Source organism: Myotis brandtii, unplaced genomic scaffold (assembly GCF_000412655.1).
Source record: "Myotis brandtii unplaced genomic scaffold, ASM41265v1 scaffold630, whole genome shotgun sequence".
NCBI lineage: Eukaryota > Metazoa > Chordata > Mammalia > Chiroptera > Vespertilionidae > Myotis > Myotis brandtii.
The window spans coordinates 984,007-1,002,345 of record NW_005370412.1 but is presented as its reverse complement, the minus strand read 5'-3'; the positions used below and the strand labels follow the sequence as shown (position 1 = coordinate 1,002,345).

At 46.8% G+C, this 18,339-nt stretch overlaps 1 protein-coding gene across 1 annotated transcript in view; it reads left to right on the top strand.

Moving 5' to 3' along the window:
• Positions 1 to 18,339, top strand: part of CACNA1E (calcium channel, voltage-dependent, R type, alpha 1E subunit) — a 340,306-nt gene that overhangs the window by 121,495 nt on the left and 200,472 nt on the right. Inside the window, exons 5-7 of the mRNA XM_005880270.2 lie at positions 13,842 to 13,945; positions 15,299 to 15,451; positions 16,856 to 17,037. Of these exons, the coding sequence (XP_005880332.1) occupies positions 13,842 to 13,945; positions 15,299 to 15,451; positions 16,856 to 17,037 (439 nt within the window). The remainder of the gene's footprint in view (positions 1 to 13,841; positions 13,946 to 15,298; positions 15,452 to 16,855; positions 17,038 to 18,339) is intronic.

Below are 18,339 nucleotides of genomic sequence, written 5' to 3'. Positions count from 1 at the left end.
TGCAAACTCATGGCGGGAGAGGGGATTCTTGTTAGAGTTCTCCAGACCAGAGTACAGCTTCCCTGCCTGCTCTCCTCAGCAGAAGTCCTCCCAGAAGCAAGCCACATCGATCCCGGAAGGAGGGGCCATAGGCATTGATTTTCATTCCCTTCTCTTTCCTTCCTCCCTCCCTCTGTGTGTCAGCAGGATGGTCTGGTGCCCACTGAGGTTTCTTCTGTGGGAGGGAGCAACTAGCTTTTTACTTCTGCAGCACCAGCAGCCTTATTTCCTCATCGGGAAAACTAAGGCACAAAAGGATGGGCAAGGACGTCCATGGTGCCACGACACGGGCAGAGCCAGGAGCTGTCCTGTTCCACCCCTTCAAAGTCATGGTCCATTGGATTGTAAGCTCTGGGAGGGCCGGACCACGGCCATCTTGTTACCATTGCATCCTACCTAGTTGCTCACATTGTCTGGCACCCGGTGCATGTGAAGTGTAAGTGGATATACATTCAGGAATGAAGGAATGAATGGGGGGCGGGGAGGAGGTTCCTTTGCAAGGGAACTGTGGCCCCTCCCCATCTGGATAATATGCAGCCCTTAAGCGTTGTGAGGAGGACTCCCAGAAAGAGTTCATCGGAAGCTCCACTAATCTTTACTCTTTACATCTGTCAGCAAGAACGGGAATGTTCTGAGACTGGTGGAAACGTGCGCCTAAACTAGCGAATGATTTTGGTTGTGAACTGTCACCAGTGAAGGGCGCTGCAGGTGTAAGGATGCAGGATGGGTTTCTGCCTCGAATATGGTTATGGACTGGAGTGGTCCAGGGCGTCTTCTCACCGGATGCCCTGCAGTGTGGTATGGACACCCCTTATCCCTCTGGGGGGAAGGAGTACGGTACACCTTCATGCAGGGTTTGCTGGACAGTGAATTCCCATACATTTTTATTTCACGATACCCCTGAGAGATCCCCCTGACTCCTCATGTCCCCATAATAGCCACCTCGAAAGCAAGGACATCCCGAAATAGCAGAAAGTCGGGCTCCCGGAAAGGTCACAGCAGGACAACAGACCTTAACTGCAGAGGCAGGAGGGGGAGCAGCCGGCTCATCCCCCTGGACAGCTGCCCTCAGAGAAACCCTGTGGACCCTGCTCTTTTGAGTGCGCTGCTTTTCATAATGGTAGTCCCAGGACCTTCTCCCCCAGGAGGGTCACCCTGAACTGCAGATCCACCTCCAATACTGCATTGGTTGGGAGGGTGGATGGCCTGGCCACGTTTGGGGCTGATGGGAAGAAGTCGAGCAGGGGTGTGTGTGTGTGGGGGGGGGGGGGGGGGGGGGGGGGGGGGTGAATGAGCAGGCACTGTGGTCATATGGAGGGACACTTCCAGGTCTGAGGGGCTCAGATTCCTAGTCACTAGAATGGAGACCAGCATTTGGGCTGCCCCCGCTGCTGGAGTTATACAAAGGAAGCGCCTCTTAATGTAACTGCAAGACTGTCCCTCCCATGTTCAAAGATAAGCATCATGGGCTCCTGGAATTATGCTAATCTTCCAGGCTTACCTCCTGGTTTCTTCTCTCATTTTCTCTGTAATGTTTCTTTAAGCCAATCTCTACTTATTCTGGACAGTTTTATCTGGAACCATTCCTTTCTGTCTCTTTAAAGGCAGTGCCTATTTCAAAAACCAGGATTGAGTTTAAAAGTAGAACCAGTCTGAATCTTGTCCAGGACCCTACACTCTTTGTATAACGCCAGGCTTGGGGAGGGGATGCCTCGGGAGGCTGAGAGCTGCTCATTCCTGCAAGGGTTCAATAGGGTGGGATGATGTGAGCCCCAAAACATTAAATCAGGGCTGGGAGTTGGGGCTTGATATTTTCCAAGGTCATTTCCAACTTGAAGTTGATCTACTCTTTCCTGCAACATACATTTATTGAGCCCTTACTCGTGCCTTGCCATAGACTGGATGCTTGTGCCCCCCAAATTGATATGTTGAAACCTAATCCCCAATGTGTGACGGTAGTTGGAGGTGGGGCCTTTGGAACGTGATTAGCTAATGGAATTAGTGCCGTTTAAAGAAGGGCCCAGAGAGCTCCCTTGTCCCTTCTGCCATGTGAGGACACAGTGAGTGTGTTCTTAAAATAATTCTGAAAACGCCTGCATCCAAGAGAGTAAACATCTGCATTGTCCTATACACATTGTCCAATAGCTTTTCCAAAATGGTTATACCAATTTACTGTCTTTCTAGTGGTAGCAATTCCATAGCAGAAAAGGCGATTGTGTCCTTTTCATTTGAATTTCTTGCCATTGACCCTTTCCATACAATCATTAAACAGCCTGTGTTTCTTCTTTCGTGAATTGTCGATAACCTTGTTCTTTTTGATGCCAGATTGGCACAGACATTAGCCGTGGCTGTACCTAGACAGGGTCAGTTACAGAGGATGCGAAGCTCAGTGCCAGGAACAGTGGTTTACAATATTTTCATGAAATATTAACCTGGTCTCAGCCTGGTTTCTTTCATGCTCAGAGGCCATGAGCTCATTTGCATAGCTGGCAAGGTAAAAATAACTTCAGAGCTGAAAAGAAAGATCGCTGCCGTCAAGTTAAACCGGACCCTGGGCGCCAGTCCTTCCACAAGGACAGCGGTCCCTTCGCCTGGACTCCTTTATTAATCAACGCGCTCCATTGTTCCTTATAAATAGAAAAGGTGCTCTTTTAAATTCCTTTTGGAGAAAATGGCCATGCCACTCAGCTCCTCTGCTGGGAGAGCAATCTCTGGGTTCCTCCAGCAGCTCAGCATCTTATTTATTCACAATGAGAGTAGAATTAAAACCACCTGCTTTGACCCAGGCCACATGGCTCAGTGGTTGAGCGTTGACCTAGGACAGTGGTCGGCAAACCGCGTCTCGTGAGCCACATGCGGCTCTTTGGCCCCTTGAGTGTGGCTCTTCCACAAAATACCACGTGCGGGCGCGCACGTACAGTGCGATTGAAACTTCATGGCCCATGCGCAGAAGTCGGTTTTCGGCCTGGGCGAGTCTATTTTGAAGAAGTGGCGTTAGAAGAAGTGGGGGGTGGACATATAGAGAGGATGAACGAAAGGAGATAGACGAAACAAGTATACAAGGTGAGTGTGGATGGGAGAGTTGGAAGGGGTCAACCTCAGCAAACGTACCTCAATCAGATTGAGGACGTTTGAAGCAAAGGCCAGCTTAGGAGTACCCTAATTAAGTTAATAACAATGTACCTACCTATATAGTTTAAGTTTAAAAAATTTGGCTCTCAAAAGAAATTTCAATCGTTGTTCTGTTGATATTTGGCTCTGTTGACTAATGAATTTGCCGACTATTGACCTAGGAATCAGGAGGTCACGGTTTGATTCCTGGTCAGGGCACATGCAGGAGGCAGCCGATCAATGATTTTCTCTCATCATCCATGTTTCTATCTCTCTCTCCCTCTCACTCTGAAATCAATGAAAATATATTAAAACAAAACAAAGAAAACCATCTACTTTGCTCGTGTTTACCTATCTTTGTCAAATAGATTTGGGTAATAGTTAAAGAGTTCCAGTACATAGACACCATTCTTTTTAATTATTAAAATGGTGTGTATTTCATTGTATTCCAAATAAGTGGCATGGGATGCGAAATGACTCAGATGCACGAGAATGAATTTTGGTTTCATGACTCTAAAATGTTAAAAAGCATTTTGTTTTCTCTGACCAATGGCTCTGGTCCATTTGGCTGCTCTGTAGACAGTGGGCATTTTAGAGCAAGTTTATGGCCGCTTCTTTGTCATACACTGAAACTGGAGGTTTGTATGGGAAATAATCTGGGTATTTTAAAAAATACTTGACATCTTAGCAGACAGATGGCATAGGTTTGCCACATAGATCAATCTCTCGAACATTGTAGGCAGGGAAGTGGAATGATGGGCGAATGTACTTTTTCTAAAATGAATGACCCATGATTTGTTTGAAAGTCATTGATTTAAGAAGGTTTGATAAACTCATATTCTTTCAGCCAGATATTTCCCAGATATTTTTTAAAGTCTCCCCACCCCCCTCCCCATACTGTGAGAAGGTAGAGTTTTATTGCTTAGGTTTTTCTTTTCTTCTTACTTTGAAGGATCCCCCCAGCGAACCCTCCACCTGTGTTAACCTGCTGGCGCTGGCATCAGCGTTTGAAGTTTTTTGTTGTTTTTTTTAATTTTATTGGTTTTTTACAGAGAGGAAGTGTGAGGGATAGAGAGTTAGAAACATTGATGAGAGAGAAACATCAATCAGCTGCCTCCTGCACACCCCCCACTGGGGATGTGCCCGCAACCAAGGTACATGCCCTTGACTGGAATCGAACCTGGGACCTTTCAGTCCGCAGGCCGATGCTCTATCCACTGAGCCAAACCTGTCAGGGCAGCGTTTGAAGTTTTGAGGAGAGGACTCTGGCTCTCTCCAGGGCCAAGGATGTGTATAATTTTTCGGTCTTTCTGAAGCTGACGAGAGAGCCCAGAGTTTCAGTGTCTTAGCCACTTGCTAAGGTGACATCAAGGAAAAAGCTCGCACAATCTCTAATTGGTAAATCGGCTCCATGCCAGGGCCATGGTTCTGAGCTTTTCCTTGTTTTTCATGTCTTTTATTTAGCTCTTGTCTGGCCTTGCCAGTTCTCTCAGCTTTCACTTCGGTTTCTTCTCCAGATGGTATTGTCTGGACAGGATGGGTAAGTAGTGGGTCACTGCGAGGAACCGAAACTGAGCTGGTATAGTGTTAGGAAAGAGAGGCTTTTCAAGGAAGGGGCATCTCCCAGAACCACCACGTTGCAGAAATGTCAGGAAGTAGTCAGGCTTCAGGAACCGCAGGATCAGGGTGCTGGCTCCAGTGGAATTCCTTCCTTCTCTCATTCCTCTTCCCTGTGCAGGGCCAGCTTTCTTCTCCTCTCTCACTGTAGCCAGCTTTATTCTGTAAGAGGAACATGACCCATGACAGCCCCTGATGCCTTTTGTGTCATAGCCTTAGCTGCTTCCGAAGAGATCAACCAAACTCTGTGCAAACATCTAGGGGAGGAGCTCCCTGCCCCTGCCCCTGCCCTTGCCCTGTGAACGGGCCAGCAATGGCACTTAAGACCATTGCAGTTTATGAAAAGGACAAGGGGATGGAGGAATGTGGTTATCAGAGGAAGAGGGGGAACTGGAAGTGCAATCGGTGGCCGCTGTGTGTGGGCAGTGTTGGGTTCTACAGCGGGTCTCTGTGATCTGATACTGGAGTTCACCAGTGCATTCTTCAAAGAGGCCACTATTAGGCGCCTGGGTGAATGAATAGTGAGCTGGGTTCTTGCCTCAGCTGGTCTCCACCCCTGACTTGCCATCTCGAAAATGCTTATTATTGGTCCTGAGGGAGACCTGGGGAGAGAAAGTGTGTGGGTGGTAGATTAACAGATAATCCCACACCACTACTAACAAAACAACTCAAAGAACATGTATTTATGTGGGTGAGTTCTTATAACGTGGGATTTCCCTCTCCAGCAATTCTCCATCTTTTCGGACTCTCCGAAGCACAGTTTTGGTAACACTCAAATGATGCTGCAATCACAGGGCACCATAACGCTCTGCAGAGAGGCAGCTCTGTGGTCTTCGTAGAAAGGCATTCGTCAAATACATGTGCCTTTGGGATACATTTCTAGCCATTACCTTTTGTAGCTACTGAAAGTGCTCCAAATTTGGAAACTAAATTTCTGGGTTTGAGTCTTCAGCTTAACCATTTACTACCTCAGTGACCTTGGGCTAGCCAATTTCTCTTTCTGAGGTTGAATTCTCAAACTTATAAGACAATGGGTAATGGGATCTGTATGGAACGGAACTATGGAAACCGAAACAACAATGAGGTAGTTTTATTTTTATCATCATCGTTGTCATCATCATCTCCTGGACCTGAATGGCAATGGTAGAGTGTTTGCCCATCACTTGGCATTTCTCTTTGCTGTGTGTGAGGGAATAATCAAGACTTTCTCACAAAAAAAGAAAGCAACGCAGAACCATTGGTAGGAACTCGATATTTGTTTCCATTATACTGAGGTTAAGCAACTAAAACCCTCTGTATGTTTCCTTGTTCTTGACCTCCCATCATCCGGGGAAACTTTTCTTTTGGAATGAGGCTTCCTTCGGAGATGCGCTTGGGTTAAGCTTCATGCAACCCCAAATGATGTTTAAAGAAGAAAACAGAAGGGCATTTTCATCATTGCTGACAGTCCCTCAAAACCATGACTTGTGGCCGGGGGTCATTCGGCAACCTCCTCATTTCTTCCTGAGAGGGGCTGTGTGTGTTTCTCTGAGAGTGGGTAGGGACTAGGTGTGAAACAGGTGCCTGGCATTTAACGTACGGAGGGATTGCTATTTGAGAGGTTCTCCCACAGCAGTGGTTCTTAGCCAGGGGTGCCGCGCGGAGGACGTTTGACAATATCTAGAGACATTTTTCATTGTCCTAACCGGGGGAGGGGGGATTGGAAGAGGGGTTACTACTGGCATCTAGTGGGTGGAGACTAAGGATGCTACTAAACATCCTACAGTGCGCAGGACAGCTCCCCCCTCCCCCCCAACAAAGATCTGGTCTCAAATATCAATACAACCTCCTCTCCTTGGTGTGACATGGCCCGATGGCTGAAGTTTTTTTCGGTGAGAAAGGAAAGGGGATTTTTAGGCCATGATTTTTCTGTTCCTCAAAAGGCATATTTTGAGACCACTGCATATGCACGAAGATTCTCATGAAACTTAATTAGGAACCCCACTTAAAATTCCAGAAAGGGTTGCCTCATGTTTGTTAAATACAGACCACTTATTCCCTCCTGGAAAGGCCACAGATCTCCTTTATTGGAAAAGGACAACTTGACCTACCCTGCTTCCCATCCTCCTAAGAAATATTAGGGCTTCCTGGCCACATCTAGTGTGTGTGTGTGTGTGTGTGTGTGTGTGTGTGTGTGTGTGTGTATAAATGGTTGCCAAAGGGGAGAAGGCTGGAGGTATGAGAATAAAAAAATAGCCCTAACTGGTTTAGCTCAGTAGATAGAGCATCAGCCTGTGGACTGAAGGGTCCCAGGTTCGATTCTGGTCAAGGGCACATGCCAGGGTTGTGGGCTCGATCCCCAGTAGGGGGCATGCAGGAGGCAGCCAATCAATGATTCTCTCTCATCATTGATGTTTCCATCTCTTTCTCCCTCTCCCTTCCTCTCTGAAATCAATAATAATAAAAAATAGTGGAAGGACAAAAAGAAAGAGGAAAAAATAGGTAATAAAAAACTCTATTAAATAAGAACTTAAACCAAATCAAACATAATTTGCTATAGTCAGAAAAATATTTTACGCATTGTTTGCGGGCTTAGAAGACTATCTATCCATGCTCTACTTTGGTCATATATTAGCTCAACCACACACACACACACACACACACACACACACACACACACACACACACAGAGTCTCATGATGGTTTTGAAGTTGGTGGGGGGGGGGGTGTGAGATCTCTTTAAGAAGGACCATTCTGGAGGAGGGCAAGATGCTGGTGCTACCTCAGGTACCATTGGCTGGATCAGGCTCTCTCCTAGGATATGTCTGTGGTTCTTGGAAAAGTGCAAAATCTTTCAAGACAAACTGTTTCATTGTCTGAGAAAGCACCAGAGGTGCACGATGCTATTAAGGCAGCAGTTCATGTTGGTCCACTTTGTCTTCTTTAGAACAGTCTCCCTAGAGAGCATGAGCAGTACATTGGCTGGTTTCTACGTCTGGGTTTCTCAAACTGTGGGTGAGCCCCATTAGAGAGTCATGGAAACCATTTAGTTGGTTGCAAGCAGCGTTTAAAAAAAATTGCCCTGGCTGGTTTGGCTCAGTGGATAGAGCGTCGGCCTGCGGACTGAGGGGTCCCAGGTTCGATTCCAGTCAGGGGCATGTACCTTGGTTGCGGGCACATCCCCAGTGGGGGGAGTGCAGGAGGCAGCTGATCGATATTTCTCGCTCATCCGATGTTTCTAACTCTCTATCCTCTCCCTTCCTCTCTGTAAAAAATCAATAAAATATATTTTAAAAAATAGAAAAAGATGAATTTAAGAGAAAATATGAGCATTATTACACATAGAAAAAGTATTATATATAATAAAAGGATTAATATGCAAATCGTCCCCTCAGGAGTTCGACCTACCCGGAGTTCGACCACCCGCTATGATGTGCATTGACCACCAGGGGGTGGTGCAGAACGAAGAAAGGCCCCAGCCAGCCCTGATCGCTGGCCAAGCCTAGGGACCCTACCCGTGCATGAATTTTGTGCACTGGGCCTCTAGTTATTTTATAAAGCATTATGTAATTATATATATAAATACACCCTGGCTTGTGATGTAAAATATACTTCCTACTGTTGGCTATGGTCCAAAAGTATTTGAAAATCATTTCTTACATCAACCGTCTTTGGAAGGCACTGTTCCCATTTTGCAGATGAAAGCACGATTGCTCAGAGAGGCCACTGCATAAGGCTGGACAGCTAGTGTGACTGATGGAACTGGGATTTGAAACCAGCCAGTGAGAGCGTGTGTTTGCCTACTTTCTCAGAATCCCAGTGCAAGTCTCTTTTGATAGTAGACCTTTTCGGGGGACAGGTAGGTTGCCCTCTGGTTTCTGGAGTCTGGGTCATGTTATTTAGGCCGGGAGAGAAGGCGAGGGAGGGGCATCTCAGGCAAGAGGGAGGCTCAGGTGAGTAAGAGGTGAATCCAAGACATGTGTTAAAGGAAGGAGATGATAGACTTTGGTGCCTCACTGAAGGTAAAATAGAAGAAGACACAAAGGAACCAACCATCTATGGGGCACTTTTAAGTGGACACAGCAACTCCCTTATGTTGACCCAAGGAAATGACTCAACTCCGTGTTGGAAGTTGGCTGGTGTTAATCAACCCTTCTCCACACATGCCAGCAACTTGCCTGTTGAATGCTAATGAGGTTCTTTCTCCCTTGCAGTCTGTATGGACAGAGACAAAAGGGGTTGTTGTGGGGCTCAGGAGGGAATCCTGGACCTAACGTTAGCAGACCTGTGGTTGTGTCTCTGCTCAGAGACTTGCCCATGTGTTTAGGGCGGGAGTAACAACTGAGGGGGAAGCTCTTTACCTGGTCGTTCCTGCTCATCCCTTAAATAGAGTTGCCAGATTTAAATAAACATACAGGATGCCTAGTTACATTTGAATTTCAGATAAACAATGGATAATTGTAGTGTAATGTTTGTATAGTGCTTCAGGGTATTTTCGGCCATGGACTTGTACAGTGAAATATGCCTGTGGCAAAAAGACTGTTAGACCTGGATTGACAAGGTGGCTAAGACAGAACCCAAGGTCAAAAGGATCGCAGGGTTGAAGAATTCTTTGGGTGACGGTCTTGGGGGGAGACCATTTGATTGTAATTGCCCAGAGCCTCCCTGCCATCGTCTGCCCTGCCAGGCCACAATAGTGATGGTCATGCCGCACCCTCAGGATCACAGCAGCCTCCATTCTCTTCTTACCTGCTGACGACTAAAAGCAAAATCCTTGGAGGTAGGGCTGAGCCACCACATCCTTCAGGAAGCCGCTTTTGAACATTTACCGTGTGCAGAACACTGCGGCTGTGCTGGTGGTGGTTAGAGGTTCATGTTTGTTCTCTGTCTATCCTCTGCTTGGGGGGTAAAGTAGTAATTAAGCACCCACTCCTGTGTACAGAGCTCTCCACCAGGCTCTGTGCTCGTGGTGACAAAAGAAATGGAAAACACAGCCTCACATGTGCCTGTTGGGACGGCAGAGAGCTGAGGCTTTTATTAACTCAGAATTGGAGTTATCCTCCGTGGCCTCACTCTGACTTTGTGGCGTGTGTCTCTTCCTGGGTGTATGTGTAGATAATCGCCATAGTCGTCACCCGAGGTGCATGGAGCCCCCCACCTCCTGTCTTGAGAGTGATTCGTGGCAAGTCTGGAGGGGGGAAAGGGAGGTCCTGGCTTGTGGCCTTGCAGTGAAGGGAACCAAGTTCATGGCTTATTTGGGGGCCAAACATTGTGCCCTTGGTATTATTTGGGAAACAGACTGGACGAGGAATCAGGGGAGCTGTCCAGTGCTGAGAAGACCTCATAAGGCATCATGGCAGAGCCCGAAAGAGATGGGCTTTGATATCAAGAGAGAATTCACTTTAACTTCTGGCCTTGCTGTTTATAAACAATGTCACTTTTTCTGAGCTTCAGTTTCCTCTTCTATGAAATGGAGGCAGTTGTAATATGAGGATATTTTTGAGGATTTCATGGGATAAAATATTTGAAAGTGCTAGCAGATAGCACTGTGTCTGTCACTGCAGCATTTCCCATGCTCATAGGACCTTGGAAACTCCTCTGTTATGACACTCTTCATGGTGAATTATAATTATTTCATTTCTGTGTCTGCCTACTTCCACTAGACGGGGCCAGGGCCGTTTCCTGCCGTTCACATTCCCTTGGCGGCATGCCTAGGGCCTGCTACTTCTGAGGCCCGGAGGCGTCCTGTGCTGTATGCACTTCAGGACTTGGGTTTTGCCTGAAGATGACGAGCCTTTACATCTTGCGTCTTCCTCCTGCTCTCCCCTGGTCTTGCTGTTTATAAACAATTTCTCTCTTCTCTAACTCTCCACTGACTATGGGCAGAGCCCATCCTGTGCATCTGCTTGGTGGCAGGGGTCTTAGGACTATGTTGGGCCGTGATCATTAGGCCCTAAAATGCACAAGGACAGATTTCCAGCCCACTCCTGCATGACCAAACAGATCTATGTTCGAATAGCATCCCAACTGTGCTCCCCGCTCCTCTCATTGGCGAGTTCCAGGATTTCTGTGGTATTGTGTGCCTTTATTACTTTGATCGGTGTAGTCCAATTGCTCAGTCATCCCTTGAGCCTCATACTTGCCACACTCTGGGCTGGGTGTGGGGGACATCAAGATGAGGAAGGCAGTCTCTTGCTTGAGGTGCTTCCAATCTCGTGGGGGAGACAGATGTGGAAACAGAGAATTTCTCTCCCAGTCAGTAAGGACCACAATGGCAGTGGGCACAGAAATTTATGGACCCACAGAGTCAGGGTCCTTTTCCTCAATTATCTTCTCCCCCTAAGAATCCCATGGCTCCCGCTTCTAACAGACGGACAGGGGAACCAAATCGTAGTTCTCACCCTCAAGGACGATTTGAACACTGGGAGGTAGGGAGCAGCGAGTGGCCAGACTGCCTCAGCCTAGTAGACAGGCCTCCTGCACTGGAAGAAAATCAAGTGTAAGGGCCAGGGGAGACGGGCCACAGGCTACATGGCCCTGGCTGAAGTGGGACTTGGAGGACTTGGGGAGCAGGTAGTTCAGCCGAGGGCTGCACTTAATGAAAAGAACTTATCTCCTGGCTGGCTACCCGAGGCCTCCAGACAGATACCATATTTCCTCTTCTCTCTGTAGGTTAGCTTTATTTACTCTTGTTCTCTGTCCCGCGTGAGCTTTCTTATCTCTGACATTTGCTTCTCCACCAGCTTTGATTTCTTTTTATTTTCCATCTTGTTTCCATTTCCATGTTTTCTTTCACTGCTCAATTTCCTCTCCTTTCTTTCTCCTCTCCCTCTATCATTTCCCCCTCTCTCTACACTTGTGCCTTTTTGCCTTTTAATTTTGTCTTTCTGCCCCTACCTCCGTGTTCTGAAATGTATCTTGTTCAACTCAAGGGCTGGGGAGGACATTTTCATGTGCCACAGCCCTTTTTATGCCGTGAAAGAGCATTTCCTGTGTGTCTGTGTGTCCCAGGAAACATAATTCTGGATCCTGACCTGGGCAGATTCTACCCAGGAGCGAACTAAGACGGAGCGAACTAGAGTGAAGGAGAGGCTCCATGTGCACCTCAGAGACCCCAAGTTCAAAGCTCCTTCCCCTGTTAGCAGAATCAGCTGAACAATGACCCCATTTCTGCCTCTCCAGTTTCCTATCTCCACCTATCTTTGAAGTTTCTCTTTACCTCTTTCCTTAAAAAAAAAATTCTGTCCTTTTGATCTCTCATCTCTTCAGAATTTCCTTACTTATTAGAAATTATATCACTCCCCCCTCAATCCCCCTCTTTGGCCTTGGAAGACAGAATCAAAAACAGTCAGAGACTCCGCTCCCTGAGTCCCTCCTTCTCAGATGAGGGCGTGGAAGTTTGGGAGACATGGAGAAGACTTGGGAGCCTTGCCTTACTCCCGAGATCCTTAATGAGAGTAGGATTTCTTTCTGGTTCTTATTTTGAGGTTGGATTAGTATAGAATTACAGAATCTCAAATTTCAAAGAGATCTCCATTGGTCCTTTAAAATATTCTTTAACCCAAGTGGGAACCCTCTTAACTTCCTAATAGATAGTTGAGTACTTTTAATGTTAGGAAGCAGACTGCTTTGGTGCTGGGCAGCTCTTCCTGTTTCAAAGTTATTGTTCAGGGTTCTGATGTCCTGGATCTCTGTGCTTTGTTCCTGTGGACTCTCTATCTGCTTCTTAGAGATACTGTATAGCATAAGCCTTTCATTCACATTCTCTTTCAAGTACTGAAGGCACTTCAAGTATCTTCTTCAATACTTGAAATGTTTCAGAGGGTTCTACCAAAAATAATTAAGTGGAATGAAGTATTCTTGGCACCCTTTGACTATGTAGATAATTCACTTTTCTAAATGACTCATCCCCCAACGGTTCCAGATAGCTGAAATTGTCCTAGAGTGGTTCTGAGGGAGGTCAGGGACTATCCCACAGAGAGAAGGCTAAAATTAGAGTTGCAAAACCAATTTCATTAATGTTTGTGTTGGATGCAATGTCTGTTTTGCACATTATAGTGTACAGGCCTCTCTTGATATTCAATACCCTGTCATTTTATTTTTATACCTAGGCCTTGATACTCCCCCGTTCTGTAGACAAGGCTAGTGAGCCTCATCGAGGTTGAGAGACTTGCCTAAAGTTGCCCAGTTCAGGACTTAATACCAAGTTCTCTTGACTCTGGGCCTTTTGCTGAGTTTTCCATTAATACTTAAGTGTCTTTGTCTCTCCAAAGTATCTGCAGTGTCATGAGGTTATATGAAATAAATTGTCTCCTTAAGACAAGGAACTTGGTGTCCACAATTTAATAGGATTTTTATAGTGTGTGTGTGTGTGTGTGCGCGCGCACGCTTCTTTCTGGCTATGGCTGTGGAATGTGGATAGGATTTTTATTGTGTGTGTGTGTGTGTGTGCGCGCGCGCGCGCACTTCTTTCTGACTATGGCTGTGGAATGTAGAAAAATGGAAGCAAAGAAACCAAACCCAGGTCACACAGTGATTCTGGACAAGTATAAATATGCCATATGGGGACCAGTAGAGTTATTCCTTAATTATAAGCATCCCAGCTGTGTGACTGATTTGTCTAGTTAAATTTAAGTGTCAAGGTGGAGAAGGGTGAGTTACTCCTTTATTGTACTTAATCCAGAGGAATTTTCTAAAGGAGATAGGAGACAGGGGAGTCTAAGAAAATTTTGAAATAAAAAGTGTGAGGGCTTTGGTGGGTTGGAAAGCAGGGAAGGAGGTTTGCAAGGAGCAGAGAGCAGTGCAGGGAACAGGCATGGGGCAGGTGCTGGAGACCTTGATTTGGAGATCATGATTTGGAACTAGGATTCTGACCTGATGATACGTTTTCCTTCTTTGCAAAGTGAAATCCATGGGGCTAAATTTAATTCCACTTGGAACCACTGGTGATTCACCCCAGCACAGGTGCGCCCACACACAGCTGGCGTCAGCTCGGTGTGCTTTCCCGCCTGATCCTTCTTTAACCCAGCTTCCCACCGGGATAGGGAAGAGAGCCAGACCCTGCTAACCTTGACCCTCTGTGTCTCCGTCTGCAGCATCCTGGCCACTGCGGGGACCCACTTCAACACACATGTGGACCTGAGGACCCTCCGGGCCGTGCGTGTCCTGAGGCCCCTGAAGCTTGTGTCAGGGATACCCAGTAAGCACCATCTTTCTTCCTTCTACTCTGCTAATAGAGTCCCTGACATGTCCTCATCTGATCCTCGTCTAAGAGAATGTGGGGTAAATAAGAGACAGTGTCTCCTGGGAGTTAGCTCCCCTGGTAATAAACAGTGTGGATGCAACAACCGGATATAACATTTCTTTTTGAAACTTAGCAGCTTTTTTTTTTCTTTCAGATTTAAACATAATGAAAGATCTTTATAGAAACTTGGGAAAATACATGAAGTGATGTAACATGAAAATGAAAAGCAACCATTATCTTATCAGAAATAACTTTTTCTTTTTTGTTAATCCTCTCCTGAGGATATCTTTTCCCATTGACTTATTTTTTTTTAGAGAGAGTGGAAGGGAGGGAAGGAGGCAAGGGAGAGAGAGAGAGAAAAAAAACTTCCATTGGTTGCCTCCCACACACGCCCTGACTGGGGCTGGGAATCGAACCTGCAACTCAAATACATGCCCTTAACTGGGAATTAAACCCCAGACTCTTGGGTGCAAGGGCTGATGTTCTAACCACTGAGCACACCATCCAGGGCCAGAAAGAACTTTTAACATTTCTGTATATTTTTTTCTGTACATTTTAAATATAATTGTGATCCTTCTGTACATATAGTTTTAGATCCTGCCCTAAGTATTCCATTTTCCTGACATTAAAAATTCTTCCGAAATATAATTTTAAAACCTGTGTTATAGTCTGTCATAGGGGTCATGACTTGTTTAGCCATTGCTGTGTTGCTGGATATTTAGGCTATTTGCAGTTTTTCCTCCCAGTTTTTCAACTGGGAATAGTGCTGGGGCAAACATCTTTTTGCTTCGATCTTATTCACATCTCTGGTTATTTTCTTAGGCTAGAATCCTAGAAGTACAATTTCCGGGTCAGAGATATTTGATGAATACTGGTTACACTAAGTCTGCTCTCACAGCAGCGACTGGGATGGCCGGGGCTGGGATAGGAGGATGGGGAAGATGAACTCTGACCTTGCTCTCACAGACTCACAGCCCAGCGGGGCGAGGACTCATAGGCTCATTGTAATGAGTGTAACCTACAAGAGGAGCCTGAAAGACAACACGGGTGAAATAAATGAAGGGCAATAGGCATGTACAAGGTCAGGGTGAGGAGGAGGAAGGGACTGATCCATGGGGGAATTCAGGATGGTAGTTTGGCTTGACTTGTCCTGGTTATCCCTTTGCAGACGGTCTTTGCCATTTCAGGACCAATGGTTCTTTTCCCTGCACCACTTGCTCTCCTCCTCCTGGGAGAGGGGAGACTGAGCCCACACTGGCAGGGGTGCCAAGTGAGGCTCCATTTGTCATCCTCTTCCCTTCCTTCCAGGCCTGCAGATCGTGTTGAAGTCCATCATGAAGGCCATGGTGCCCCTTCTGCAGATCGGCCTCCTGCTCTTCTTCGCCATCCTGATGTTCGCTATCATCGGCTTGGAGTTCTACAGCGGGAAGCTGCACCGCGCATGCTTCATGAACAATTCAGGTGCGCTCCTAGACTGTCTCCTGCTTCTTCCCTTCTTCTCCCCTCGGGTCACTGGGGTCATTTCAGGGCCTTAATGAGAGACAGCTTGGAAAAGTATGTTCTATTCCAACCCTACAAAGAGAACCAGAAACTTCCTAGTCAGCAGATCTTTTGAGGCCCAACCAGCCCAGACTAAACATCCCTGTTGAAATTGCAAAGCTAATAACCTTCTAGGTTTACAGTTGGAGGATGTCAAACAGGAGGTCTCAGCTCCCCCATGCATGGTAGAAGGCTATCGGGAGGCTGTCAGAAACTGTCTGTCTGAAGAAAGACCCTGTGTACAGTGGCCTCTTCAACCCACAGGCCTGGAGACCTAGGAGTTCCATGGAGACAGAGAACCAGAAACTTCCTAGTCAGCAGATCTTTTGAGGCCCAACCAGCCCAGACTAAACATCCCTGTTGAAATTGCAAAGCTAATAACCTTCTAGGTTTACAGTTGGAGGATGTCAAACAGGAGGTCTCAGCTCCCCCATGCATGGTAGAAGGCTATCGGGAGGCTGTCAGAAACTGTCTATCTGAAGAAAGACCCTGTGGCCTCTTCAACCCACAGGCCAGGGAGACCTAGGAGTTCCATGGAGATGTGTTTCCTTCGTGGTCCATCTCATGACCTTCCTCCCTCTCTGCTGTGACCCACACACAGTGTGGAGGGACGGAGGCAGCTCTGAGCTTGGCTTGGCAGGGGGCCTTGGGGACTGGTGGGGTACCCGGACTCCAAATTCTTATCTCTTTGTATCTCATTGTTCTTGGCAAGTTGAGTAGCGTGCCCTAGGAGGAAAGAGGATAGGGAGAGGTTGAAGGAGCCCAATTAGGTACCCGGTTGTTGTTTTTTTTTTTTTTATAAACAGAATCTTTAAAGGACACCTTATACTTGGATTTTGATTTCTGATTTTTGTGTTTTATTCAAGACCGGGAATTTAGGCCAGAAAAATAAAAAGAGTTAAGACTCACCAAGGGGACTGTAGCTTATGATTGTTCCCAAGAGGCCCAGAAAGAACTCAGGATCTATCCTGAGTCTGAGGTTTAGAAAATCAGTGAGATTCTGCCTTCAGCTCAGACCTTTCTGTGTGACCCAGTCCTGTAAATTTCTGGTACACAGGTGACGGTAGAGGCTGTGGCCCGCGGAGAGTAGGTGGGCCATGTGCAGGAATGACTCCATTTTCAGAGGAGGTTGAGAAACACTGGGTTGAACACGTGGTATGCGGAGTGTGAGGTGTAGAGAGGCCAGAGATGGGAGGGAGCCCAAGACAACGAAGGACACACCTTTCTGTGGGAAATCGAGTTGCATGCTTGTGGCTTCCTGAGGTCATTTCCAGCTCATGCCAAACACCATGTGGTTTATTCCCCTCCCTCCACATGTGCGTGCAGGTATTCTAGAAGGATTTGACCCCCCTCACCCGTGTGGCGTGCAGGGCTGCCCAGCTGGTTATGAATGCAGGGACTGGATCGGCCCCAACGACGGGATCACCCAGTTTGATAACATCCTCTTTGCTGTGCTGACTGTCTTCCAGTGCATCACCATGGAAGGGTGGACCACCGTGCTGTACAATGTGAGTAGAGCTGGCGAGGGGTGGGGGCAGAGGACAGAATTGGGGCATGAGGCTTCTGCATTGTTTGGACTGGTTCGTCTGGGGAAAGGGATGGTTGGGGATCTGTCTGCATGTGTGCAAGCGTGTGTGCCTCTGTGTGTGTGTGTGTGTGTACTCAATCATGGGAAATCTTAGCCTCCATTTTCTGGCCACTTGCTAAGTGGAAGTACACAGCTTCTTAATACAGGAAATTACAACGCGTATTGGATGGATGAACAGCTAGTTAAATCAGATCAACTCAGCAGTTATGGAGTATGTTCTGTAACAGGTTTGATGTGGTGGTGGGGTTCGGTAAGGGGTACCAAGGGGTACATATTTCTTGGTTACTGTCTTCCAAGAACTTACCATTGGTCTGGAAAGATATTGCCGTAGTTCTTAACCCTGGCTGCACTTTGGAATCAGCTGGGAGCTTTAAAAATTTACACCCCCTGGGCTCCACTCCAGACAAATTAAATAAGAATAGCTAGGGGTAAAGGCCTGTCATTGATTTTTTTTTCTAAAGCTTCCTAGCTGATTCTAACATTCAGCCACTGTCAGGAACCGCTGCATTATAGGCACATAAGAAACGTACTTAATTGTAAGACTCACGGTAAGACTCACTAGGGATGCTGGTGAAATATTCAGATGCGCAGGCCCTTTCTATGCAGGGTGTGAATAGTTGGTGAGCTTTTTACAAGTGCCCCTCATGATTCATATGATCGGACATGTTGGAAAGGTTCTGAGTGGGCACACAAGACAACTGACTGGCTGTCAGGGATGTTAGGATTCCTGCATGGGGCCAGAAGGTAGGCAGGTGACCACTGAAAGGCGTGGTGCAGGTCTGAGTTCTAAAGTAAGACAGGGAGCCCTAGCCGGTTTGGCTCAGTGGATAGAGCGTCAGCCTGCAGACTGAAGGGTCCCGGGTTCGATTCCGGTCAAGGGCATGTACCTTGGTTCTGGGCATATCCCCAGTAGGGGGTCTGCAGGAGGCAGCTGATCGATGTTTCTCTCTCATCGATGTTTCTAACTCTCTATCCTTCTCCCTTCCTCTCTGCAAAAAATCAATAAAATATATTTTAAAAAAATAAAATAAAGCAAGACAGGGTCCGGGATGGGTGCGATTTGATGCCTAAGAAGCCTGGGTGGGCAAAGCCATTTGGGCAGGTTGCCTTGATAAGTAGGTGCTTACAAAGGTCTGTACCCTCATATGCAGCCAGCCAGCCCACCCGCGGTCAGGTACCTTTGGAACGTAAAAAATCAATAAAATATATTAAAAAAATAAAG